The 27,700-nt window shown below is 41.6% G+C and overlaps 2 protein-coding genes across 2 annotated transcripts in view; one reads left to right on the top strand and one right to left on the bottom strand.

Moving 5' to 3' along the window:
- The first annotated feature begins 1,250 nt into the window (after positions 1-1,250).
- Positions 1,251-26,476, top strand: LOC130290420 (cytochrome P450 2G1-like). Its single transcript, XM_056538050.1, has 9 exons — positions 1,251-1,356; positions 3,583-3,745; positions 11,373-11,522; positions 14,285-14,445; positions 14,763-14,939; positions 16,923-17,064; positions 18,989-19,176; positions 21,751-21,892; positions 26,108-26,476. Exons 1-9 carry the CDS (start codon positions 1,345-1,347, stop codon positions 26,287-26,289), a joined length of 1,317 nt encoding a protein of 438 aa, XP_056394025.1. The 5' UTR covers positions 1,251-1,344; the 3' UTR covers positions 26,290-26,476.
- The window catches only part of LOC130290405 (cytochrome P450 2C8-like), a 57,297-nt gene continuing 49,074 nt past the window's right edge, over positions 19,478-27,700 (bottom strand). Inside the window, exon 10 of the mRNA XM_056538006.1 lies at positions 19,478-19,494. The gene's annotated coding sequence lies outside the window, so the exon portion shown is untranslated. The remainder of the gene's footprint in view (positions 19,495-27,700) is intronic.

The raw sequence follows: 27,700 nt of genomic DNA, 5'->3' as shown, positions 1-27,700 counted from the left end.
ACATATGTGAGTAGTACCCAGCTGGGCTGATCATTAATTGGGGGGAGCAGAACAGTGCTGGAGGGTAACATAGGATTAGTTCCCCGAAGTGGGGACAGCGCTGTGCTAGGCTGATAATACATTCCCGAGGGGGAGAGGCCCAACCGGTATTGCGGTTTCTGGGAAAATTCATATCGTGCAGCCCAAAAAATTTGGTATTCGGTATGAACCGGTATACCGCCCAGCCCTAGATATACCTATGGGAAAGAGGGGGGGGGGGGGGTTGTAGCTCTGCATATACCTATGGGAAAGAGGGGGGGGGTGTAGCTCTGCATATACCTATGTGGAAGAGGGGGTGGGGGGTTTAGCTCTGCATATACCTATGGGAAAGAGGGGGGGGGTGTAACTCTGCATATACCTATGGGAAAGAGGGGGGGTGTAGCGTAGCTCTGCATATGCCTATGGGAAAAAGAGGGGGGTGTAACTCTGCATATACCTATGGGAAAGGGGGGGGTGTAACTCTGCATATACCTATGGGAAAGAGGGGGTTACCTGGCTACCTACCTGCCCTTTTCTATGCAGAACACCAAGGAGGGCATTATTACAGTTTGTGGGCCTATAGATGGGAAGATTGTGTAGAGGAGGGCACTGAAAATATGCAGAGTCTGACATGTTTTTCCTGCAGATGTTAAGAGATCCACATGGCGGTCTTATCCGGACGGAGGAGAAAAGGAAAGAGGACGCCGCTGATCAGAAAAGACGTAATTGTGAGTCCCAAAATGTAACTGCAATCACTTATATGGTATACACATCCTGTGTACAGCTTATATGTACCACCATATGGTCCTGTATATAATCACTTATATTGTAAACAGATTCTTTATAGTATACTGGTCTGTACATAGTGGTTTTATACAGTATGGCGGTATTATCCAGTTATTGTGTGGTGGTATATATTTGCTCCTTGTATACCAGTATTATTGGTCATAGAAATTTACCTACGTTAAAGTGTTTCTTACATATATAAATTTTTGTATATTGTGTGTGGGATTTGGGTGGAATAGAAGTGTGGCAGAAGATTGACGAGCTGCAGAGCCTAGCAAGGGCCCTTGCCTTTTTTTTTGTCCGGGGACCTGAGTGTTGTCAGTCCGCTCCTGGGGGAAGGGGAGGGAGGGGGTGTAATTAAGGGGGGGGGGGGGGGGGTGCGTGAGTGTGTGTGTGTGTGTGTGTGGGGGGGGGGGTGGGTTGCCAAACAAAGGGTCCGCCCCGGGTGCCAAATGCTCTAGGCACGCCCCTGGTTACAGGTTCCGCTTCAAACAAGATTGAGCAGAAGTACAAATACACAAGGCAAGGGCTAAAGCAATAATGCAAGTTCAGGTACAAACAAGATAAAGCAGAAGTACTAATACACAAGGCAAGGGGCAAAGCAAGAAAAGCAATGTACACAAGACTAAAACAGCAACAAGTGCAGACACAACTCGAAAAAGACCAGACAAGTCTAAAATCAAGACAAACAAGTCAGAACTGCAAATCAAGAACCCAGCCAGAATGCTGAGAAGGAAATGAAATTCAACAGCTGATTGGTCTGGACCTGTAACTGCACACTGACCGGAGAGCAGCATGCACAGCCTGGATAAGTGGGATAGTTCAGACATTTCCACACAACAGGAATACAGTAGAATGAATGGATTTCAGTATTATGTGGTCAAAAGATGATGCTTTCCTTAGCTTAGCATGGAGAATACCCTGTTACATGTGGCAGATGCATGCAGCCATGACACAGGAAGTGATGCACTAAGCAGGGGTGTGGTTACACACAAAGGAAATGAGTCATAGCTATCAGGAGAGAGAAACATGAAAAAATAACAAGTGCAGTACCCAAGAAAGGCCACAAGAATTATTGTATTCACATTTTTCCCCTAAAAGGGACTGTTATAAGCAATCTATACAGCATTGCATTTCTTTAGTGTTATCAGCTCTAAGGCAGACTGCTAGGCAAGGTTCACACTACGGAATTTCCGCCTGCAATTCCACTTTGAAATTGTAGGCAGAAATTCCGCTTGCTAAAATGTATGGTGTAGTGAATGGGTTTCCGTTCACAAATTCACACTTCAGAATTTGTGAAGCGGAATTTGTGAAAGGAAAATCCGCTTGGAAATTTCGGTCTGAAGAATGGCGTAGTAGGACTGGACAAATTGGTGCAGGCCACGTTGCTTGACAATTTGACAGAGGCTGACTTGACTTGACTGATGACAGACAATGCTGCAGGTTTAGCCTACTTGCACTTGACTGTGGCTGCAGGACTTTGGTTGAGGCATCCAATACTCTGGACACACACACTAGACACGACTGACCTCAGCAAAGACTTGGTGCAAAAGAGAAAGAGCTAGCTCCACCCAGGGCTTATATGGAGGAGACTAGCAGGGAGCCCATAGGTCACTCTTGCGGTCAGCTGATCACTGGTACCTCTTGGGTAACAATCACATAGTACAACTTGTTTAAGGTACAATACACAGCATAAGGCATGACATATGTACATTAGGGAAAACCCTGCAGGGGGCTCTTGGGACACGGAGGGACTCTGCCTGACAGGGCAGAGAAGGTATGGGGTAACACCATCCTGTACTGAGCCACCACAGCTGCACATTTAAAGCTGTAGATTTACATCAAATATGCGAGGTCACTGTACGTGTGAATACACCCAAAAGAGGTTATTTAGCATTGGAAAAACAAAGCTACTTACCACTTCCATGCTTGCTTTTCATGTGGTATTACAGCTCTGTTCCATGTAAGTGAATGGAGACAAGTTAAAAATAACACACAGAACCAGGTGGACACAAAGGACAGGTGTAGCACTGTTTTTAAAGAAAGCGACCAGGGTCGGACTGACCGGTCAGTCACTTCGGACCTGGTCCGAGGGCCTAACCATGGCAAGGGCACGGCCGTCACTCCACTACTGCACAGTTAATTATTGAGAATCCCAACATGTATGTAAGTAGTCACTTACTCATATAACTTTTGTGAGCCTAGTCCTCAATTTCAGGAGAGGGGCCCCAGCAGCTGATACTGGAATAGACTGCAGTTCGTATTTTGCTGGGGACCGGACACTGGGGTCTTATTTGGGGTTCTGTATATGATTGTCTAGATTAAAATGATTATCGGTGGCTGTTGTGGGCAATCCCCTCCCTCTGTATTGTCCTCACTGCAAGGTCCTTACACTGAGGACAATATATAGGGAAAACTATGTGAAAATATTCACCCAGTCACATGCCACACCCACAAACCCCACCCACAATAAATCACACATAATATGCGACACCCCTCATGGCCACGAGAAGGGGTGGGACCAGGGTTGGAGTCTCGCAGGGGGCCCTTGCTTTATTTAGTCTGGGGCCCTTAGTGTTGTCAGTCAGCTTCTGAAAGCAGCTTTGTTTTTCTGGACTTTTAATCATTGTTAGCCTAAACAAATTATTGTGGGACAGTTGCTTTTAATCACAGATTTTATTTAAAAAGAAATAAACCTTCCAAAAACAATTGTAAAATATAATTTATACTGTAGAATCATTATACACAAATGATAGAACTCTGTAATCTGTCTTTCAGCTTTGGGATCAGTATGGTCCAGTGTATACCCTGTACTTTGGCTCACGGCCAGTGGTTGTTCTCTGTGGATATGATGCAGTAAAGGAGGCACTTATTGATCGGGGTGAAGAATTTGGGGCACGAGGCCCCCTTCCTGCGCTGGAGAGGTTTACCCAGGGTTATGGTAAGGGAAACATTTAGTTGTTGGTCAGAGGTAATATTAACATTTTAACAACACATACTGTACCTTGCTCTGTGTTTCAACACAAACGAATGTCCAGCACCAAGTATGCGGATAAAATCTTTTCGTTTATTAGCATTTCACAGGACAAACAGGTACAAGTAGTCTTTCTGACGCGTTTCGCGCTTAGATGCGCTTAGTCATAGAATAAAGACTTCCCACTAAAGACACATTAAAATAGTATTTGTGAAAAATCACGTGACTGATAAAAATCAGGTATGTTGGAAAATGTGGTCCGGATTTTCTCCGGTGTTTGATGAATATTAAATTTACCCACATTTGTGTCCATTGCTTTATTATATATATATATATATATATATATATATATATATACACTTGATAATAACCACCGAGGGAATATAGAGGAAATACATGCATTAGGATGGTACCTTCATATTATTATTAATATATTTTTATTATATTTAAATTGGTTGGTAAATTATATTTACACTATAACTTTAATAAACAGTGATCAAATCCAATCTCCGATTTAATCCATCTGGATGTATCGTCTTCAAACAAAACATCCAGAAAGTTTCCCTGTTTAATAAATGTTTTTTAAGATCTCCCCCTCTCGGGTGTTTTTTAACCCTCTCTATTCCCTTGACACTCAGGGTATTGGTGTTCCCTCCATGGTATTCACAAAAGTGTTTAGTTAAGGCAGATACCCCTATTATCATACCATTGGTATCGGAAATGTGTCTGCGGACACGGACTTTTAATTGGTTATTGGTGGATCCCACATATTGCAGTCTACATTGTGTGCAGGCTGCAAGATATACTACATATTCCGTACTGCAATTAATATAGCTTATTATTGGATATGTTATATTGGTAGTATAAGATGTAAAATGATCAGTTTTTTCCATATAATTACATGTTATGCATCTGCCGTGTCCGCAGCCCACATTCCCTTTGTATTTTAGCCAACCTTTACTACCCTGTTCAGACTTGGATTTACTGCTGAATAAACTGGGTGAAAGCACCGACCCCGATGTTGGACCTCTTCTAGGGGTTACATTAATACCGCCTGTGATGACTTCTCTTAACACTGTGTCTACTTCAAGAACCGGTAGATATTTTGTTACAATCTGAAATTGTGCACTGTATGCAGTTACAAAAGTGGGTTATTTCCTGACAGAGTTTTTGTTCCCATTCCTATTTTTATTGGTTACTAGGGTGTTCCTATCGCTATCCTGTGCTCGCTTATTAGCTTTTTCCAGGTTATTTTTTGTGTAACCCCTTTCACCCATTCTTTCATTGAGCTGTTTCATTTCATCTAAAAAAAAAATGGAATTGGACGTACAATTTCTTTTAGTACGGCACAGTTCTCCATATGGGATGTTCTGTACTACCTGCTTCGGGTGACATGATGTTGCCATTAATACAGAATTAGTCGCAGTATCTTTACGATACGGTCTGAACATGACCCTATTGTTTTCCACATATAAGGTCACGTCCAGAAAGTTTATTTTTTCCTTATCTAACTGTACTGTAAACTGCAAATTTAGATCATTATTGTTTATATAATGAACAAATTGTTCAAACTGTCTCTCTGTATCCTTCCATACCATGAGTAGGTCATCTATGTAACGACCCACCCATTGGATGCACAAAATGTAATTACTTTTCCAAAAAATCATATATAAATTTGCCAATGATGGCAAGTACTTAGCCCCCATCGGTGCTCCCCTGGCCTGAAGGAAAAACTTCTCATCAAACATGAAAAAATTGTGATTTAATAGAAAAATCTACTGCCAATACGAGAAATTCCTTCAGGACAGGGGAGTATGTACTAAATTGATCTAAACAAAAAATGAGCGCATCCAATCCTTTATTCCATGGCATGGAAGGGTACAGAGCGACAACATCACATGTCACCCAAATAAAACTCTCATCCCATTGCATGTTTTCCAGCATCATGATTGTGGGCCCCATGTCTTTTATATACGTCGGGGTGATTTTAGTTAGGGGTTGGAGATGGAAATCCACCCACTCGCCCAACCTTTCCACAAGGGACCCTATCCCCGCCACTATAGGTCTTAAAGGTGGGGGGAAGAGTCCCTTGTGGACCTTGGACAATGAGTGAAAAACCGTTACTGTCGGATTTTCCACATACAGAAATTTTTCCAGTTTTTCAGTTAAAATGCCCATCTGCACCCCCTCTTTCAGTACTTTTTTTTAATTTACATTTTATCCATTGTGTCAGATTCTCTTTCAATTTCCTATAGATGTTCACATTTTCCAACATTTCAAGATTCAATTTGACATAAAGGTCAGCATCGAGAACTACAATATTGCCACCCTTATCAGCGTTGCGCACAACTATGTAGTTATTATCAGTAAGTTGTTTAAGCGCTACCTTTTCTGCCTTGTTTAGATTGCCCATACCATTTTTCTCGATGCTGGATCTATGCAGATCTACCAAATCTCTGTCCACCAACTCCTGATATCTATCCAGGGCTTCAGTACGGGAAGCCACAGGATAGAAATCAGGGTTGGTGGTGTGAAACTGACGTCCTTCTATTTCATCTGATGTGCTAAGAGACTCTTTCTCCAATAACCTAAGACTGAGCATATTATTCTGGTCTATAAAATTTTCACACATATTAAAATCTGTTAAATGATTACTCTCATTAGCAGATGTGCTCTCCTCTTTACTGTTGGAAATAAAGTGTCTCCGCAACGTCAGTCCTCTACGTGAGGACTTTAAGGATGTGGAAAATAAAATATTAAACAAATTGGATACTGTTGAAAAAGACATTATGGATATAAAAAGATACAAATTCAGCCAAGATACAAATGATTATAAAAAGGATCAGGTGTTCTCGTGGTTCATGGATAAAGACAATAACAATGGACAAATCCCTCGTTCCATTTTAAGAAAGTCAAAGAAATACAAAAAACGCAACAACAAAAACAAAGGAAATGCCGCTAGACGTGTCAGTTTTTCTGATGTAGTCACGTCCCAAGAGGACTTTCGCCATGGAATGTCAAGTGCATCTTCCTTGGACTCTGTCTCCATGACTCAAAGAGATTCGGAGTGAATGGGAGTTAAGCCCAAGGTTCACCCAAACGGGGCACGAGACGAGTGGGGCGCAAACATAAGAGGGGAAGAAAGATACCCCCTGCGCTCGCTTGTAACACTCAGGACACTCCCGTGCTGAATTTGTCAGCTTGTGTATTAACAGAGAGTCAAACATCCCTTCTTAGTAAGGGTTTGAATTTTGTTCCAACTCATAGATTTAATTTGTTCAAGACCATATTAGATGTCAATAAATTTGCAAGAGAACTGACGTTGCGGAGACACTTTATTTCCAACAGTATAGAGGAGAGCACATCTGATAATGAGAGTAATCATATAACAGATTTTAATATGTGTGAAAATTTTATAGACCAGAATAATATGCTCAGTCTTATGTTATTGGAGAAAGAGTCTCTTAGCACATCAGATGAAATAGAAGGACGTCAGTTTCACACCACCAACCCTGATTTCTATCCTGTGGCTTCCCGTACTGAAGCCCTGGATGGATATCAGGAGTTGGTGGAAAGAGATTTGGTAGATCTGCATAGATCCAGCATCGAGAAAAATGGTATGGGCAATCTAAACAAGGCAGAAAAGGTAGCGCTTAAACAACTTACTGATAAGAACTACATAGGTGTGCGCAACGCTGATAAGGGTGGCAATTGTAGTTCTCAATGCTGACCTTGATGCCAAATTGAACCTTGAAATGTTGGAAAATGTGAACATCTATAGGAAATTGAAAGAGAATCCGACACAATGGATAAAATGTAAATTAAAAAAAGTACTGAAAGAGGGGGTGGAGATGGGCGTTTTAACTGAAAAACTGGAAAAATTTCTGTATGTGGAAAATCCGACAGTACCGGTTTTTCACTCATTGCCCAAGGTCCACAAGGGACTCTTCCCCCCACCTTTAAGACCTATAGTGGCGGGGATAGGGTCCCTTGTGGAAAGGTTGGGCGAGTGGGTGGATTTCCACCTCGTACCCCTAACTAAAATCACCCCGACGTATATAAAAGACACAGGGCACACAATCATGATGCTGGAAAACATGCAATGGGATGAGAGTTTTATTTGGGTGACATGTGATGTTGTCGCTCTGTACCCTTCCATGCCATGGAATAAAGGATTGGATGCGCTCATTTTTTGTTTAGATCAATTTAGCACATACTCCCCTGTCCTGAAGAAATTTCTCGTATTGGCAGTAGATTTTTTTATTAAATCACAATTTTTTCATGTCTGATGAGAAGTTTTTACTTCAGGCCAGGGGAGCACCGATGGGGGCTAAGTACTTGCCATCGTTGGCAAATTTATATATGATTTTTTGGGAAAGTAATTACATTTTTACAGAAAATAATCCCTTTTATGAGTGTATCCAATGGGTGGGTCATTACATAGATGACCTACTCATGGTATGGAAGGATACAGAGAGACAGTTTGAACAATTTGTTCATTCTATAAACAATAATGATCTAAATTTGCAGTTTACAGTACAGTTAGATAAGGAAAAAATAAACTTTCTGGACGTGACCTTACATGTGGAAAACAATAGGGTCATGTTCAGACCGTATCGTAAAGATACTGCGACTAATTCTTTATTAATGGCAACATCATGTCACTCGAAGCACGTAGTACAGAACATCCCATATAGAGAACTGTGCCGTACTAAAAGAAATTGTACGTCCAATTCCATTTTTTTAGATGAAATGAAACAGCTCAATGAAAGAATGGGTGAAAGGGGTTACACAAAAAATAACCTGGAAAAAGCTAATAAGCGAGCACAGGATAGAGATAGGAACACCCTAGTAACCAATAAAAATAGGAATGGGAACAAAAACTCTGTCAGGAAAAAACCCACTTTTGTAACTGCATACAGTGCACAATTTCTTACCATTAAACAGATTGTAACAAAATATCTACCGGTTCTTGAAGTAGACACAGTGTTAAGAGAAGTCATCACAGGCGGTATTAATGTAACCCCTAGAAGAGGTCCAACATTGGGGTCGGTGCTTTCACCCAGTTTATTCAGCAGTAAATCCAAGTCTGAACAGGGTAGTAAAGGTTGGCTAAAATACAAAGGGAATGTGGGCTGCGGCAGATGCATAACATGTAATTATATGGAAAAAACAGATCATTTTACATCTTATACTACCAATATAACATATCCAATAATAAGCTTTATTAATTGCAGTACGGAATATGCAGTATACCTTGCAGCCTGCACGTAATGTAGACTGCAATACGTGGGATCCACCAGTAACCAATTAAAAGTCCGTGTCCGCAGACACATTTCCGATACCAATGGTATGAAAATAGGGGTATCTGCCTTAACTAAACACTTTTGTGAATACCATGGAGGGAACACCAATACCCTGAGTGTCAATGGAATAGAGAGGGTTAAAAAACACCCGAGAGGGGGAGATCTTAAAAAACATTTATTAAACAGGGAAACTTTCTGGATGTTTTGTTTGAAGACGATACATCCAGATGGATTAAATCGGAGATTGGATTTGATCACTGTTTATTAAAGTTATAGTGTAAATATAATTTACCAACCAATTTAAATATAATAAAAATATATTAATAATAACATGAAGGCAACCATCCTAATTCATGTATTTCCTCTATATTCCCTAAGTGGTTATTATCAAGTATATATATATATATATAATAAAGCAATGGACACGAATTTGTGTAAATTTAATGTTCATCAAACACCGGAGAAAATCCGGACCACATTTTCCAACATACCTGATTTTTATCAGTCACGTGATTTTTCACAAATACTATTTTAATGTGTCTTTAGTGGGAAGTCTTTATTCTATGACTAAGCGCATCTAAGCGCGAAACACGTCAGGAAGACTACTTGTACCTGTTTGTCCTGTGAAATTCTAATAAACGAAAAGATTTTATCCGCATACTTGGTGCTGGACATTCGTTTGTGTTGGATCTGCTGTGGAAGCCGGGCGGTGCCGGCGGGTCCGTGACACAGGTGTGCGCATAGCAGGAGTGAGCTTTATTTCTCTTGGATACTTTACTCTGTGTTTGAGGTGCCGACAGGAAATCTTAAAGGGGTACTCCCTGCTGCACCCGCGATTCGTTTAGAATGTCAGGTGCAGTGCTGGAGAGGCCACGCCCCTCAATGCAAGTCTATGGGAGGGGCCTGACATCACAGTGGGGCGTGACCATGCGGACAAGAGCCTGTGCTGGAGAAGATTACCCAGGGCTACGGTAAAGTAATTTCAGATAATATATCTTAATAATCTGTGTTTTGCAGGCAGATTTACCGTATTTTTCGCCGTATAAGACGCACTTTTTCTTCCCCAAAACTGGGGGGAAAAAGTCGGTGCGTCTTATACGGTGAATACACCCCTATCGCGGCGGTCCCTGCGGCCATCAACGGCCGGGACCTGCGGCTGATACAGGACATCACCGATCGCGGTGATGCCCTGTATTAACCCTTCAGACGCGGCGATCAAAGCTGACCACCGTGTCTGAAGGGAAAGTGATACTAACCCGGCTGTTCAGTCGGGCTGTTCAGGACCGCCGCAATTTCACTGCGGCGGTCCTGAACAGCCCGACTGAATAGCCGGGTTAGTGCTTACAGGACACCGGGAGGGACCTTACCTGCCTCCTCGGTGTCTTCTCCGTTCAGGGATCCCCTGTATGGCTGGCGCTCTTCTTCCTCTTCATCACATCGTCGCATCCGTGCGTCGGCGTGCGTAACGACGTGATGACGGCGACGGAGAGCGAGGATACCCGGCAGCAGAGATGTTCCGGAGCGACGGGGACAGCGATGGAGCGACATCCAGGGCAGCGGTGACGGGTCCGGAGCGGCGGGGACACGTGAGTATTACCTCCTATGCAGTGGTCTTCAATCTGCGGACCTCCAGATGTTGCAAAACTACAACTCCCAGCATGCCCGGACAGCCAACGGCTGTCCGGGCATGCTGGGAGTTGTAGTTTTGCAACATCTGGAGGTCCGCAGGTTGAAGACCACTATTGGGTTCAAAATCTTTATTTTCTTAGATTTTGCACCTATAAATTGGGTGCGTCTTATACGCCGGTGCCTCCTATAGGGCGAAAAATACGGTACTAATATGCCAGTAGATAAAATGTGGAATACAGTATTGTAAAGCCTACAATTAAAGTGGTACTCCGGTGGAAAAAATGTCACTTCAATTCATGTTTTAAATTTTTTTTAATGTTTTCAATTAACATGGAGGTTTTATTTTATTCAGTATTAAGGAGGAGACATCTTGGGGGTAGGGACGGCTATAAGGCTAGGTTCACACTACAGAATTACGTTTTGAAATACCAAAAAAATTCCAGTGCAGCAGGGTCCCGTTGCCGGCAATGGGATTCTACTGCACAGTGCACACTGCAGAGTTTTCGAGGAAAATCCAAGGATTTCCACCCGGAAAATCCAATTTGAATAATTCTTATTGAACTCTTGAGCTTCTCAAGTGTAAACCTGGCCTAAGACTGTTTGGAACAATCAGGTCTAACAACAGCAATCTAGCAAGTCTTCTTTTCTTAATTTTGTAGGGCTTAGCCTCAGCAATGGTGAGCGGTGGAGAATTATGCGAACCTTTACTGTCAAGACACTAAAAAACTATGGCTTTGGAAAGAAAAGCATTGAGTGGAAGATTCAGGAAGAAGCGCAATGTTCCGTGGAGGAATTTCGAAAGCTCAATGGTAAAACAACTCTCTGTAGAACCTTTACTAAGGGGCTTATGCACTTGACAATATCATAGATCAGTGTGCTACGAATATGTTATATGGTGCCCATATAGTTCTATGAAGCCAATCTGGGAATTTGTTTGCCGTCCATCTTATATGGCGACATATATAACTTTATATAAAAATATTATGGTGGGTTCTATTGCTTCCCATATTATGTAGGTACTTTACTCTTTTCCATTTCTTCTCAAAGAGAATACAATACATCAAGAACACACCATGTGGTTGAGCGCCTACTGAGCTGTAATAAGGACCCTTAAAGGGGTACTCTGCCCCTAGCATCTTATCCCCTATTCAAAGGATAGGGGATAAGATGTCAGATCGTCGGGGTCCCGCTGCTGAGGCACCCCGCTATCATTACAGCACAGAGCACCCTCGTTCTGTGCGTAATGACAGGGGCCGGAGCATCGTTACGTCACGGCTCCAGCCCCTCGTGACGTCACGGCCCGCCCCCTCAATACAAGTCTATGGGAGGGGGCGTGGCGGCCATCATGCCCCCTCCCATAGACTTGCATTAAGGGGGTGGGTCGTGACTTCACAAGGGGCGGAGCCGTGATGTCACAATGATCCTGCCCCTGTATTGCTGGTCATTACGCACAGAGAGAGTGTGCTCTGTGCAGTAATAATAACGGGGTGCCGCAGCGGAGATCCCGGGGGTCCCCAGCAGCCGGACCCTGGCGATCTGACATCTTATCCCCTATCCTTTGGATAGGGGATAAGATGTCTAGGGGCAGAGTACCCCTTTAAGGTTTCTTACACTGCACACCAAAGTTGACTGAATCCAACATCACTGGCGGGTTTGGCCAATTGTATAAGATATATGGCTGCTTCCAGACTGACAGATTATGTTGATCGAGAGAATGGTTGGGCTTGTTGAATTTTTACCATTCAACCTTTTTGTTTTTGGAGGGATAATCCAGCACCATAGCTGTGTGAATGTGGCTCACGCCTCCATTTACCATAGGGAAAACATGAATTTTCAGCCATAACATGTGTATGGGGAGGTCAGGAGAGATAACTGTTGGTCATAGGAAGGTTTGGCCAACAGTTATTAGAAATATATGGCAGCCTTTAGAGATTTGGGGGGAGATTTATCAAATATGGCCCGGGGCACAAGGTTTTTGCCTATAGATCCTCCTGAGGATGGTGCCATTGCACTGAAACCAGTAGAGAGAGGAAAATGTCATTATTTTTAATCATTGTCACAGCGTTCCAGTAAGAAGGGAAACTGCAGTTCCCTATACTTTATGAATATTTGGGTTATCCCAATTGTACTGTTATCTAGAGAAAGGAAGGAAGGCGCCTCATGTGCGGGATCAGTAGATCTTGCAGGTGGGGGTAGGGGAAGGTAATTCCCAAACCGCTTACCAAAGTTGGTTGTGCGCCCACACACAACAAGGTTAGAAGCAGAAGAGATATGAAGGCAGGTCCACTGCAGCCCTCCTGGATAGGTAAGAAATCAAAGGCGAATGACCAGGGAGTCAGGAGTTTGTCTGGCGCAGAGAGGAACCATCAGACAGCCAAGTAAAATCAATGGATTTATTAGATGCAACGCGTTTCGCTGCGCATGCGCAGCTTCATCAGGCATGATGAAGCTGCGCATGCGCAGCGAAACGCGTTGCATCTAATAAATCCATTGATTTTACTTGGCTGTCTGATGGTTCCTCTCTGCGCCAGACAAACTCCTGACTCCCTGGTCATTCGCCTTCAATTGTACTGTTAGACCTGGAGCTGTGACATTGTAGTTTTAACAATTTTGTCAAATGGTATTTATATTATCACTTGAGGAGAATGTGAGAATAAAGCGGCACTCACCAAGTCCAGCGTTTCATGCAAAACTGTATTCCATGAGAGGTGATGAAGTTACAAGTGCGGGGGAGACAGGAACACCGGGGAGCCCGGCTAACAGGTCACAGCCGTATCGTGCTTGCTGCCCTTCCTAAGACCGTCTGCAGAAAGTGCAGCAAGCACGATACGGCTGTGACCTGTTAGCCGGGCTCCCCGGTGTTCCTGTCTCCCCCGCACTTGTAACTTCATCACCTCGCATGGAATAAAGTTTTGCATGAAACGCTGGACTTGGTGAGTGCCGCTTTATTCTCACATTCTCCTCAAGTGATTTGGTGTCTGCTTAGGCTGAGCCTTGCAAGGTTGATTTGCACACCTGTGTTTTGCTGAATTATCAGTGGGCCGGATTCACGGTTGTGCCGAACGCTTTGTTATAAGATTGGTATTTTTATTATATTGATGAAACAATAAAAGTTATATTTTAGGGGAGTTTCCCTATAAGGGATCTTGTGCCCCGGATCTCTAAAAAGGTGGTCCCTAGCTCCCTTGAGGGAACATTTGTGGGTTGGAGACCTATCGAAACCTGTCCAGAGGAAAAATTGCTGAGTTGCCCATAGCAACCAATCAGATCGCTTCTTTCATTTTTGAAATGAAAGAAGCGATCTGATTGGTTGCTGTGGGCAACTCAGCAACTTTTCCTCTGGACAGGTTTTGATAAATCTCCCCGTGTGTGTCCTCTTGGAAGATGTAATTTTCCATAGAGAAGCTTCCTCTTTATGACTATACTAGGCTACAGATATGATAAAACATGGCAGACAATTGTGATTTGTGACCAGTTCAATTATTATTATTTTTTTTTACCATACAATATCATGCCTTAAAATGAAGGAACCGTGTGAATGGTATCAATGAAAAGTCTCATTTTATTCTAGGTCATCATGTAGATCCAGCCAAGAAGCTCATGGATGCCTTTTCTAATGTTCTCTGTGCTGTTATATTTGGAGACCGTTTTGAGTACAAGGATGAGAGGTTTTCCAAGCTACTTGGGTTTGTGAATGAATCTTTCACTCTTGCGAGTTCTACTTGGGGACAGGTAACTAAATGACGTAATGTTATTTGTAGTTGGCTTAAACCTTCTGGATTAGGCTCAATATGTAGCCTAAAAATGTAGAATGAGGGAAACGTAAATGTCATGGTGCTTGCGAAGGGCGCCGGAGGACACCAGAGTGTCCAGAGGAAGTAAATAAAAAAATGTGTTTTTTCGGGTCAAGTAAAGTTTCTTTAAGTCGTGAAACCCTTCCAGTATTGTACATTCACTATGTACTATGTGCATACTAGTTTCTTCTTTAAACATCGGCTTGACAAGGAATTATAAATGTCTAACAGTTTTTCTCTTCCATAACTCTACAGCTTCATAGCCTTCTCCCAACATTTATGAACCACATTCCAGGACCTCACCAGAGGATAGCCCAGCTTGCAGAGGAGACGGCCGAATTTATACATGAAAGGGTGAAGGCCAGTGTAGAGACTCTGGATTCCAGCTCACCCAGACATTTCATCGACAGCTTCCTTATCAAAATAGAAGAGGTATTATTCCATGGAATTATAAGGGCTACCAGATGAAGCCATCTATCTCATATCTATCTATCTCATATCTATCTATCTCATATCTATCTATCTATCTTTATCCATCTATCTATCTATCTATCTATCTCATATCTATCTATCTATCTATCTCATATCTATCTATCTCATATCTATCTCATATCTATCTATCTATCTTTATCCATCTATTTATCTATCTCATATCTATCTATCTAATATCTATCTATCTATCTCATATCTATTTATCTATCTCATATCTATCTATCTATCTATCTATCTATCTATCTAATATCTATCTATATCATATCTATCTCATATCTATCTATCTCATATCTATCGATCTCATATCTATCTATCTCATATCTATCTATCTATCTTTATCCATCTATCTATCTATCTATCTATCTATCTCATATCTATCTATCTATCTATCTATCTCATATCTATCTATCTCATATCTATCTCATATCTATCTATCTATCTATCTATCTTTATCCATCTATCTATCTATCTCATATCTATCTATCTAATATCTATCTATCTATCTCATATCTATTTATCTATCTCATATCTATCTATCTATCTATCTATCTATCTCATATCTATTTATCTATCTCATATCTATCTATCTATCTATCTATCTCATATCTATTTATCTATCTCATATCTATCTCCTATCTATCTATCTATCTATCTATCTATCTTTATCCATCTATCTATCTATCTATCTATCTATCTATCTCATATCTATCTAATATCTATCTATCTCATATCTATTTATCTATCTCATATCTATCTATCTCATATCTATCTATCTATCTATCTATCTATCTATCTATCTTTATCCATCTATCTATCTATCTATCTATCTATCTATCTATCTATCTCATATCTATCTATCTAATATCTATCTATCTATCTATCTATCTCATATCTATTTATCTATCTCATATCTATCTATTTCATATCTATCTATCTATCTATCTATCTATCTATCTATCTATCTTTATCCAGCAATCTATCTCATATCTATCTATCTATCTATCTATCTATCTCATATCTATCTATCTCATATCTATCTATATATCTATCTATCACATATCTATCTATCTATCTAATATCTATCTATTATCTATCTCATATCTATCTCTTATCTATCTATTATCTATCTCATATCTATCTATCTATCTATCTCATATGTATCTATCTCATATCTATCTATCTCATATGTATCTATCTCATATCTATCTATCTATCTCATATCTATCTATCTCATATCTATCTATCTATCTATCTATCTATTTATCTCCTATCTATCTATCTATCTATCTATCTATCTATCTATCTGTCTAGTCCAGCAAAAAAGGAAGTAGCACTCCAAGTTCAATGAAAAAGTTGTTCGTTATTTTCCCCAACGTGAAGCTGCACTTTGGGGTAAATAAAGACCCACTTTTTCACTGATCTTGGAGTGCTACTGCCTTTTTTTGCAGGACTGTGTATGTACAAATCCTGAACCGGGACCCGATCGTGTTGGCACCTGTGCACTATTTATTAGGAGTGCTGCTTTCCTTTTTGGATATCAATCTATCTCATATCTATCTATATAATTTCTATGTATCTATTTATCTCATATCTATCTATCTATCTCATTTCTATCTGTCTATCTCATATCTATCTATCTATCTATCTCATATCTATTTATCTATCTATCTCATATCTATCTATCTATCTCATATCTATTTATCTATTTATCTATCTATCTCATATCTATCTATCTAATTTCCATCTATCTATCTAATTTCTATGTATCTATCTGTCTCATATCTATATCTATCTGTCTATCTATCTATCTCATATCTATCTATCTCCTATCTATCTGTCTGTCTATCTATTTCATATCTATCTAATTCTAAATGTCTTTTTATGGAACGTGAAATATGATGCTTCTTATTAATTTATTTATAGGAAAAAAATAATCCTAATACTGAATTTAATTTAAGAAATCTCCTGGTAACAACCCAAAACCTGTTAATAGCGGGTATAGAGACTGTGAGCACAACCTTTCGATATGGACTGCTTATCCTAATAAAATATACAGAAATACAAGGTAAGTGATTAATGTACCCTGGGGTAATATTTTAAGGGACAGTTAGGGTTGTTCACACGGTGGGAAATTTGCATAATGTACAGAAAACACAGGTAGCCATTCCCCAAGTAGAATGTTGTGCAGGCACTAGGACCGCTCAGTAATGTGCTGTCTCCATGATCACGTGATCATTCTTTCAAAGGAGAATGGAACCGGAATTATGCAGTGGAAACATCTGCCTTGGAAATTCCGCCATGTGCACGGTGCATCAGAATCCTATTAATAACAAAGGGACGCTGCTGCAACAGAATTTCAGTGCAGCATTTTTCCACTGGATTCTGTCATGTAAACAAGGCCTTCAACTCTAAGCAGAAATTATTACCACATTTCTTGGCAAACCTACTAGCATGTATAAGTAGCAACACACTATTTTTGTTTTGCCTTTTTTTTTTTTCTTACACATATGCTGTCTATTCCAGTAGCTGAGAAATGTTTGCAGTATAAAAATAACATGACCTAGTTGCAACAAGATGATACTGCATTCAGTGTCAATTAAAGGGGTATTCCAGGATCTTTTTTTTTTTTATTTGACTATGCTACAGGGGCTGTAAAGTTAGTGTGATTCATAATATAGTGTCTGTACCTGTGTTTCATGGTGGTCTCGCAATTCTTTTTTGCCCCAAGGTTTATTTTTAACAACATACATAATGACATCACTGGTCAGGTGATCAGAGGGGCCAAGTCTTTGCTTCAATGGGTGGAGCAACCGATGGGTGGGAGAAAGATCATTCTGCAAGAATTTTAGTTTTGCAACAGCTGGAGGCAACCTGGTCAGAAAACATTGGTCTATTGCATTGAAGGGAGCATAGGTCTGTTTCAATGGGTGGGTTGGCTGATGCGTGGGAGAAAGGTGACCTCACACTTACAAACAAGGAATTATGGGACTTGTAGTTGGAGAAAGGGTACTCCAACAGGAAATAGCCACTTCACAAATAGAAAACCACAGTGTTATGGTAATCTCACACATCAGACTGCAGCTCAACTTATCGCTGGCCACTGTCCCGCCTTGGCTCTCTCGGAATCTCTTCCAGAAGAAGATTCTTCTTTTCCCAGAAGAAAGTTCTCTACATTCAGAATGTTTGTTCACCTGTATGAAACAATTACACTAATTTGAATAAACCAAACATATACATCCTGGCAGCTTGTTCTGAGTAAACTCTATGATCACTAGGGCACTTTACTATTTGCTATGGACCCCACAGCAACACCCAGAATCACCATTGTGATGCTGCCTTCGGTATCTAATGTTTTTTAGGAAAAGTGCTTTTTAAAGGGGTACTCTGGTGCTCCAGAATTCCGAACAATATGTTCAGAACACTCAGAGCCAGAGCGCCCCCTCTTTTCATGTCTATGGGAGGGGGGTGTCGGCAGTCACGCCCCCTCCCATAGACTTGCACTGAGAGGGTGTAGCGTGATGTCATGAGGGGGCGTGGCAGATTACCGCAGCACGCACACAATATGTTCAGAATGCTGGCCAGTGGAGTACCCCTTTAACATCATCAAAAAGTTAAATTGCTAGTTCATTTGGCAGGCAAATAGAAATATGCTATGTACACAGGGCAAAAATGGAGCAGTCTTTAAGGTAAAGTCACACTTTTTATTAACAGTTTAAATCCTGATATGCTACCTATCAAGGGCAGATTGAATTGTCTGTAAGGCTAGGTTTCCACACAGGGTTTCTACAGGAGTTTTTTGGATATCCGAAACTGCAGTTTTTGAGCCAAAGACAGAAGTGTATTTAAAAAGAATAGGAAATATAAAGGAAAAACTTATACTTTTCTTCTGACTTTGTCTCAAAAACTACAGTGGCAGCTTTTCAAAAAATGCAAGAAAAAAAATTTGTGTGGAAACCTGGCCTAATAATAGCATATACCTTTAATTACAGCAAAACTCCATGATGAGATCGATCAGGTGATTGGACGAGATCGGGTCCCAAATTTTGATGACAGATGGCAAATGCATTACACGCAGGCTGTTATCCATGAGATCCAGAGATTCTGTGACATTGCTCCTTTGAATGTGCCACATATGGTTCCAAGAGATGTCCAGTTTAGAGGATACCAGATCCCAAAGGTAGGTACTAAGAGGGAGAGGGTGCAATTGGCAGGCCATGTGTACTATAGGGTTTTCTAGTACTGCTTTCTCCAAAATGACTTACCTTCATCCACCCATGTTACATGTACATCTCTAAGGTTAGGGCCATGTGTTTTTCACTGAACTTTCTTAAATAAAAAACTTTAAATTTATAATCCAGTTTTTCGTACCATGCAAAACTTACTGAAGCCATTTTTTTTTTACATCTACCTTGCTTCATCTCTGCTCTCGGTAGCCTCTACTAAGTTACACTAGTTTCATGTAGTATGTGATCGGTGGCAATTTGGTAGAGAAAACCTGAAAAGAAAATCAGGAAAGGCATTATGTAACAATCACACCTGACAGTCTGTGTATTCCTTTCCCTGCAGCGGCATTGTTACGGTTGGTGTCACCAGGTGCGGTAAAAAATGGTGTCACTCCATACTCATACCCTCCCCCCACCCCAAAGAAATTTTTAAGCATGTCACAACGCCAGTAGTGTAGCTCGTTGCGGAAAATAATTTCCAGTAAAATAATCAAATATACCAACCGCGACAAAATGGGACAGTGCTAGAGAAGTTGTAACCATTTAAAACGACAGCTCCCAGTATGACCTAAGCAGTGGTAAGGTTATGCTGGGAGTTGTTGTTTCCCCCATCATAACTGCAGAACTTACAAGTGACTACAGTCTTCTCTATAGTGAGGAGAATACACAATGATATCAGTGACTACAGGTGACATCTTCTCTATAGTGAGGAGAATACACAATGATATCAGTGATTACAGGTGATGTCTTCTCTATAGTGAGGAGAATACACAATGATATCAGTGATTACAGGTGACGTCTTCTCTATAGTGAGGAGAATACACAATGATATCAGTGATTACAGGTGACGTCTTCTCTATAGAGAGGAGAATACACAATGATAACAGTGACTACAGGTGACGTCTTCTCTATAGTGAGGAGAATACACAATGATATCAGTGATTACAGGTGACATTTTCTCTATAGTGAGGAGAATACACAATGATATCAGTGATTACAGGTGACGTCTTCTCTATAGTGAGGAGAATACACAATGATATCAGTGATTACAGGTGACATCTCTATAGTGAGGAGAATACACAATTATATCAGTGATTACAGGTGACGTCTTCTCTATAGTGAGGAGAATACACAATGATATCAGTGATTACAGGTGACGTCTTCTCTTTAGTGAGGAGAATACACAATAATATCAGTGATTACAGGTGACATCTTCTCTATAGTGAGGAGAATACACAATAATATCAGTGATTATAGGTGACGTCTTCTCTATAGTGAGGAGAATACACAATGATATCAGTTACTACAGGTTACTTCTTCTCTATAGTGAGGAGAATACACAATGATATCAGTGACTACAGGTGACATCTTCTCTATAGTGAGGAGAATACACAATGATATCAGTGATTACAGGTGACGTCTTCTCTATAGTGAGGAGAATACACAATGATATCAGTCTCTACAGGTTACTTCTTCTCTATAGTGAGGAGAATACACAAGCATTATGTAATAATACACAAGCATTATGTAATTTACATTAATTATAGCTAACTGAGGGTTGACGAGGGGTTAACTAAGCAAGAGGACCCCCATTGTTCCTAGGGACTCTGACTTTGGGGACCTCACCACAAGGTAACGTATGTAATGCGCTACCAGGACACCACATATCCAGGAGTTTTCCTTTAATTGACTTGCTGTTTCACCTTGCACTCTTGTCTGCGTCTGTGCATTTGTATATCCATGGATGATTTTACCTTGTTTTGTTTCTCAAGTTATTTGTCTGTACTGGTCGGTTTTATCCTGTCTAGTTATTGTATCTGTATTAGTAACTTATATTTTGGCTTGTGGTCACACCCTTTTCTCTGAAACCTAAATCTTGACCGGTGTTCAGACCTGCTTGGTATTCTGTATTCCTCCAAGTTTGGAGTTTGGTTTTGAAGGTAATCCTGTTCCTCCTATAGTCAGTTCCATTTCTGAGCTTGGCTTTGGCCCTAACTTAGGAGTCTGTTTATTTTGTGTATTTTGTACTCCTCCATTGTTGGAGTTTAGTTTTGTATTTTATCTAGTGTGTATTGATTCTGGTGCATCCTTGATCTATATAGAGGGTCATTTGTCACTGTTGTCTTTGGAAAGTGAGTTTTTGTTTTGTTTATGTGCAACACATTTATCATACTATCAATAAAGCAAAAACATAAGCAAAAAAAAACAATAAATCACTTCAGAACACCATTTTGTATGTTTTCTCCTCTCCTTTGCAACTTTACTGCCCAAAAAGTCGCAGTGGCAACTTTTTGTGGGACTTTTTAAAATTGCACTTTAGTAAGTACATGGACTGTCTTCAAGTTGTAGAACCACTGTTTAGGGTGGCTATGCCATAGGCAGGGGAAGGTTCTGGGAAAGCTCAGGGTTCACTCATTCCTGCCCTATGTGACGTGATGTCATACATGACACATTAGGTTTTTGTTTTTTTTGTAGCTTTTGCACCACAACATGACACGTTTTACATAAATAATTGCTTTATTATTTAGGGTACAGAAATCTACCCTTTACTCTGCACCGTTCATCGGGACCCGAAATATTTTTCTTCTCCGTGGACGTTTAATCCGAATCACTTCTTGGATGAGAATGGCGGGTTCAAGAAGAACGATGCAATGATGGCATTCTCAGCAGGTATCTCATTTATAGGAATTATCTAGAACGCTTCAGTATGATTTAGTACTAAATTTATCCTTAAAGGGGTACTCCGCCCCTAGACATCTTATCCCCTATCCAAAGGATAGGGGATAAGATGTCAGATCGCCGCGGTGCCGCTGCTGGGGACCCCCGGGATCGCTGCTGCAGCACCCCGCTATCATTACAGCACAGAGCGAGTTCACTCTGCACGCAATGACTGGCAATACAGGGGCTGGAGCATCGTTATGTCACGGCTCCGCCCCTCGTGACGTCACGGCCCGCCCCCTCAATACAAGTATATGGGAGGGGGCATGACGGTTGTCACGCCCCGCCATAGACTTGCATTAAGGGGGCGGGTTGTGATGTCACAAGGGGCGGAGCCATGACGTCACTCTGCTCCGTCCCCTGTATCGCCCGTCATTACATGCAGAGTGAACTCGCTCTGTGCAGTAATGATAGCGCAGTGCCGCAGCGGCGATCCCGGGGGTCCCCAGCAGCGGGACCCCGGCGATCTGAAATCTTATCCCCTATCCTTTGGGGATATCCTTAAGGACTTTAAGGACTTTAAAACGGGGGCGTATGGATACGCCCGCCGTCCTTAAGAGGTTAAAGGGGTACTTTGGTTCAAAACCAATTTTATTTTTTAAATGAGCTGGTGCCAGAAAGTCAAACAGATTTGTAAATTACTTCTATTTACACATCTTAATCCTTCTAGTACTTATCAACTGCTGTATATTACACAGGAAGTTGTGTAGTTCTTTCCAGTTTGACCACAGTGCTCTCTGCTGACACCTCTGTCTGTGTCAGGAACTGTCCAGAGCAGGAGCAAATCCCCATAGGAAACCTCTCTTGCTCCGGACAGTTCCTGAAATGGACAGAGGTGGCAGAAGAGAGCACTACTGTGTTCAGACAGAAAAGAACAACTCAACTTCCTCTGTACTATACAGCAGCTGATAAGTACTGGATGGATTAAGATGTTTAAATAGAAGTAATTTACAAACCTGTTTATCTTTCTGGCACCAGTTGATTAAAAATGTTTTGTTTTCCACCGGAGTACCCCTTTAAATGTAAATAAACTTAGAAATTAAAGTGCGTTATTGAGTAATCCCAAATTCCCATTTTAGTCTGTGGGTTGGCTATGCTTGTTCAGCCATTTTTCATAGCAATGAACAGGACCATTCGAAAAAATCATTGCTCTCATTACACTGTTTCTGTTGTGCTTAACCCAGTATTCCCCAACCAGGGTGCCTCCAGCTGTTGCAAAACTACAACTCCCAGCATGGCTGTCCGGGCATGCTGGGAGTTGTAGTTTTGCAACCTCCTCAGCGGCGGCTGTCACACCCCCTCCATATATATTTATGAGAGAGCATGTACGGCAGTGGTCTCCATGCTGCGGACCTCCAGATGTTGCAAAACTACAACTCCCAGCATGCCTGGACAGCCGTTGGCTGTCCGGGCATGCTGGGTGTTGTAGTTTTGCAACATCTGGAGGTCCGCAGGTTGGAGACCAATGATATAGGGGATAAGTTTTTGAGGAATGATATCTCTCCTTTAAATTAAAGGGGTATTCCAGGAGAAAACTTTTTTTTTTTTTATAAATCAACTGGCTCCAGAAAGTTCAACAGATTTGTAAATTACTTCTATTAAAAAATATGAATCCTTTTAGTACTTATGAGCTTCTGAAGTTAAGGTTGTTCTTTTCTGTCTAAGTCCTCTCTGATGACACGTGTCTCGGGAGACGCCCAGTTTAGAAGAGGTTTGCTATGGGGATTTGCTTCTAAACTGGGCGTTTCCCGAGACAGGTGTCATCAGAGAGCACTTAGACAGAAAAGAACAACCTTAACTTCAGAAGCTCATAAGTACTGAAAGGATTCAGATTTTTTAATAGAAGTAATTTACAAATCTGTTTAACTTTCTGGAGCCAGTTGAGATATGAAAAAAAAAAAGTTTTTTCCTGGAATACCCCTTTAATTACTGGGTATTTACATGTAATTTCTACATTTGACCACCAGATGGTATCTAAATCTAGCTTGCCGGTCGTAGGATGCTAAAGCACCTACAGTATGAATTAAAATTGTGTACTACAGACTCTGTTTCTAGATTTGCACAGTAATGCGCCAGGGTTCATGGTAATGTTGGCCACATCTGTATGTGCTTCACATGACCCTGTGACTTACTACAGCAACTCAAGCTCAACACAAGAGGACTTAATCACACCACTTGCAGCAGGGGAAACCATAGTGGTTAAGGGGTGAATACATGTTCACATATCCAGAGACACGATAGGAAGAGGAAGATGTGAAGAGGTATTACACATCTCCAGCGTTGTGCAGCAAGAGAGACACTCACAGTCTTGAAACTGCCATAGCCCCTGATGCACTGACGTCACTACCGCAAAATGTGTCGGGACTCATCAGAGAAAGCTGGAGAGGGCAGAGTTTTGCCGGGATCTGGAAGTTTCAAGATGGTATGTGCCTATGTCAGCATAAGAAATCGTCCGATGCAGCAGTCGAACCAATAGGGGGTGACCGACTGTCGTATGCCATGGCTCCCAATATTATCACACCAGCAGTTGGGGCAGTGTGTTTCCACGGCAGAATTGAAGCGTTCCCCCTGAGGCCTCTATACTCAAACATGACCATAGGCAGATCCAAAACAAAAACCTAGATAAGTGGTCTACAACCTGCGGACCTCCAGATGTTGCAAAACTACAACTCCCAGCATGCCCGGACAGCCGTTGGCATGCTGGGAGTTGTAGTTTTGCAACATCTGGAGGACCGCAGTTTGGAGTCCACTGATCTAGATGATCTGCTCCAGTCCATATTAGTCCAGGTTTTTCATTCATGACAAAAGAACATAACAGTGTCTGGCTGTCAAGGGCAGGGCACATACTGAGCGACATGACAGCAAGTTTCCTTCTGAAATGTTCCTTAAAGGGGTTCTCCGGTGGGAAACTATTTTTATTCAAATCAACTGATTCCAGAAAGTTATACAGAATTGCAAATTACTTCTATTAGAAAAATCTTAATCCTTCCAGTACTTATCAGCTGCTGTATACTACAGAGGAAGTTGTGTAGTTCTTTCCAGTCTGACCACAGTGCTCTCTGCTGACACCTCTGTCCATGTCAGGAACTGTCCAGAGCAGGAGAGGTTTGCTATGGGGATTTGCTCCTACTGCTGGACAATTCCTGACACAGACAGAGGTGTCAGCAGAGAGCACTGTGGTCAGACTGGAAAGAACCACACAACTTCCTCTGTAGTATACAGCAGCTGATAAGTACTGGAAGGATTACAAAATTTAAATAGATGTAATTTACAAATCTGTTTAACTTTCTGGAACCAGCTGATTAAATTTTTTTAAAAAAAATCACCATAGCACCCATTTAAATAAAGGTGCCATGGACAAGGAATCTGTGGGAGCTGTTTGTGCTTGGTGGATCAAATAATCCTCTCTACTGGAGGTTTGTCTGGCCCATATAGAGCCTGTTTACTGTGTGTATGTGTGTGTGTGCCCACTCCCCCCCCCCCCCCCCACATAATTGCTGCCCCCCAACACCTCCAAAAAGCTTAGTTGGAATGGCCTAGATCAGTGGTCTTCAACCTGCGGACCTCCAGATGTTGCAAAACTACAACTCCCAGCATGCCCAGACAGCCAACGGCTGTCTGGGCATGCTGGGAGTTGTAGTTTTGCAACATCTGGAGGTCCACAGGTTGAAGACCACTGGCCTAGATGATCCTAAATTTCTAATGCATTAATTGGTATTTCCATGTAATTTCTACATTTTACCACCAGATGGCATCTGAATCTAGCTTGCGGATGGGAAAATGCTGAAGAATCTACAGCAGTGGTCTCAAAACTGTGGCCCTCCAGATGTTGCAAAACTTCAACTCCCAGCATGCCCGGACTGCCATTGGATGTCCGAGCACGCTGGGAGTTGGAGTTTTGGAGGGCCGCAGTTTGAGACCACTAACTGGAGCAAGGAGTGACCCACTTGACTAGCTGCTCCCAGGGCACAGGCCCCACTAGTTCCCCTAGTTATACCCATGTTGTGATAGATCAGATCTTCCTGATTGTTTTGATATATTGGAAGGTGAACATTAGGAGTTAATATCATCCAGGAAGACAAGCGGTCCAAATACAACCAAATAGTCATTGACCGTCCTATCTATTTACACATGGAACACTTTTAAGATCTCCATCTTTCGTTCCAGGAAGAAGATCCTGCCCTGGAGAGAGTTTGGCCCGAATGGAACTTTTTATTTTTTTAACCACCATCTTGCAAAACTTTCGCCTGACTTCCCCGACTGAATTCACGGATACTGATATTTCTCCAAAGATGAAAGGATTCCAGAACGCCCCCATTTACTATGAGTTATCCTTTATTCCTCGCTAGATGGGATATTCCTTAGTCATAATCTTGGGAATTCAGGACTTGAGGTTAATAATACACGAACCACACAAGAGGCTTTACCTGATATTACAATAACAGCGTTCAATAGAGTCTCAGCTCTGCTACATTTGTATATGATTTCCAGCTACATTATAAGGTGCAACTCTGGATATGTTTTATGTTATTATTATCTAATCTGATATAAAAACAATCATGTAAAATGACCATTATAAGAGCACTTTCCTATAGGATACAATACATCATTCTGGTATTAAGTGCCTTTTAGCTATTTCTTACTTATAACTGATTCTTCCCTCTTTGTTTTCATTACAAAAGTACTGGCCGCCATTCAATGTCATACATTGGGAAACATCTGTGTTAAATCCAGAAAGGGACAGAACTCGCCCACTCGTGGTTCACGATCTTCTGTGCTAATATCTGTACTCTTCGTGATCATGCACATAATGTTATATCATGGAAAATTATAGGAAACTTGATGTTTGTGCTGGTTTTGCAGGTTCTAAACCTAAGGATACATCCTCCCCCACCATGGACAAAGTTATTAATACACTACATACTCTATATACTCTTATGACTCTTATGTTATGGCATACGGCACTGGCTTGGCAAAACATTACAAAGCCATTTGGTCTTAATGGGAACAGTGCCTGCATCATTTTACTTAAATGGGCACTATTATTTGTAAAAGCTCACTCTATAATGTACTCTAGAAAATAACATTATATGTATATTTGTAATAAGCACTGGTAAAAAAAAATATGTACATTTTTGGGCAGAACATGTGCTGTCTTGTTCCAGTAGCTATTCCCTGTCTGTTGCTGTGCAGAGACAAAATACAGGATGTATGGGAGGGACAAGAGAGCCCTGCTTGTCCTCAGTGTACAGAGCCCTGCTTGTCCTCAGTGTACAGAGCCCTGCTTGTCCTCAGTGTACAGAGCCCTGCTTGTCCTCAGTGTACAGAGCCCTGCTTGTCCTCAGTGTACAGAGCCCTGCTTGTCCTCAGTGTACAGAGCCCCGCTTGTCCTCAGTGTACAGAGCCCCGCTTGTCCTCAGTGTACAGAGCCCTGCTTATCCTCAGTGTACAGAGCCCTGCTTGTCCTCAGTGTACAGAGCCCTGCTTGTCCTCAGTGTACAGAGCCCTGCTTGTCCTCAGGGTACAGATCCCTGCTTGTCCTCGGTGCACAGAGCCCTGCTTGTCCTCAGTGTACAGATGCCCTGCTTGTCCTCACTGCACAGAGCTCTGCTTGTCCTCAGTGTACAGAGCCCTGCTTGTACTCAGTGTACAGAGCCCTGCTTGTTCTTAGTGTACAGAGCCCTGCTGTCCTTATTGCACAGAGCTCTGCTTGTCCTCAGTGTACAGAGCCCTGCTTGTCTCCTCAGTGTACAGAGCCCT

Source organism: Hyla sarda, chromosome 9 (genome assembly GCF_029499605.1).
Source record: "Hyla sarda isolate aHylSar1 chromosome 9, aHylSar1.hap1, whole genome shotgun sequence".
Lineage (NCBI taxonomy): Eukaryota > Metazoa > Chordata > Amphibia > Anura > Hylidae > Hyla > Hyla sarda.
Note: the sequence above shows the minus strand (reverse complement) of the source record. Positions and strands in the feature narration are given on the sequence as shown.

Excerpts from the sequence above, each read along its gene's own strand:
- LOC130290420 (XM_056538050.1), top strand. Across the intron at positions 11,523-14,284 it reads GGAATTTCGAAAGCTCAATG|GTCATCATGTAGATCCAGCC; the intron begins GTAAAACAACTC and ends ATTTTATTCTAG. Across the intron at positions 19,177-21,750 it reads GAGGATACCAGATCCCAAAG|GGTACAGAAATCTACCCTTT; the intron begins GTAGGTACTAAG and ends TTTATTATTTAG.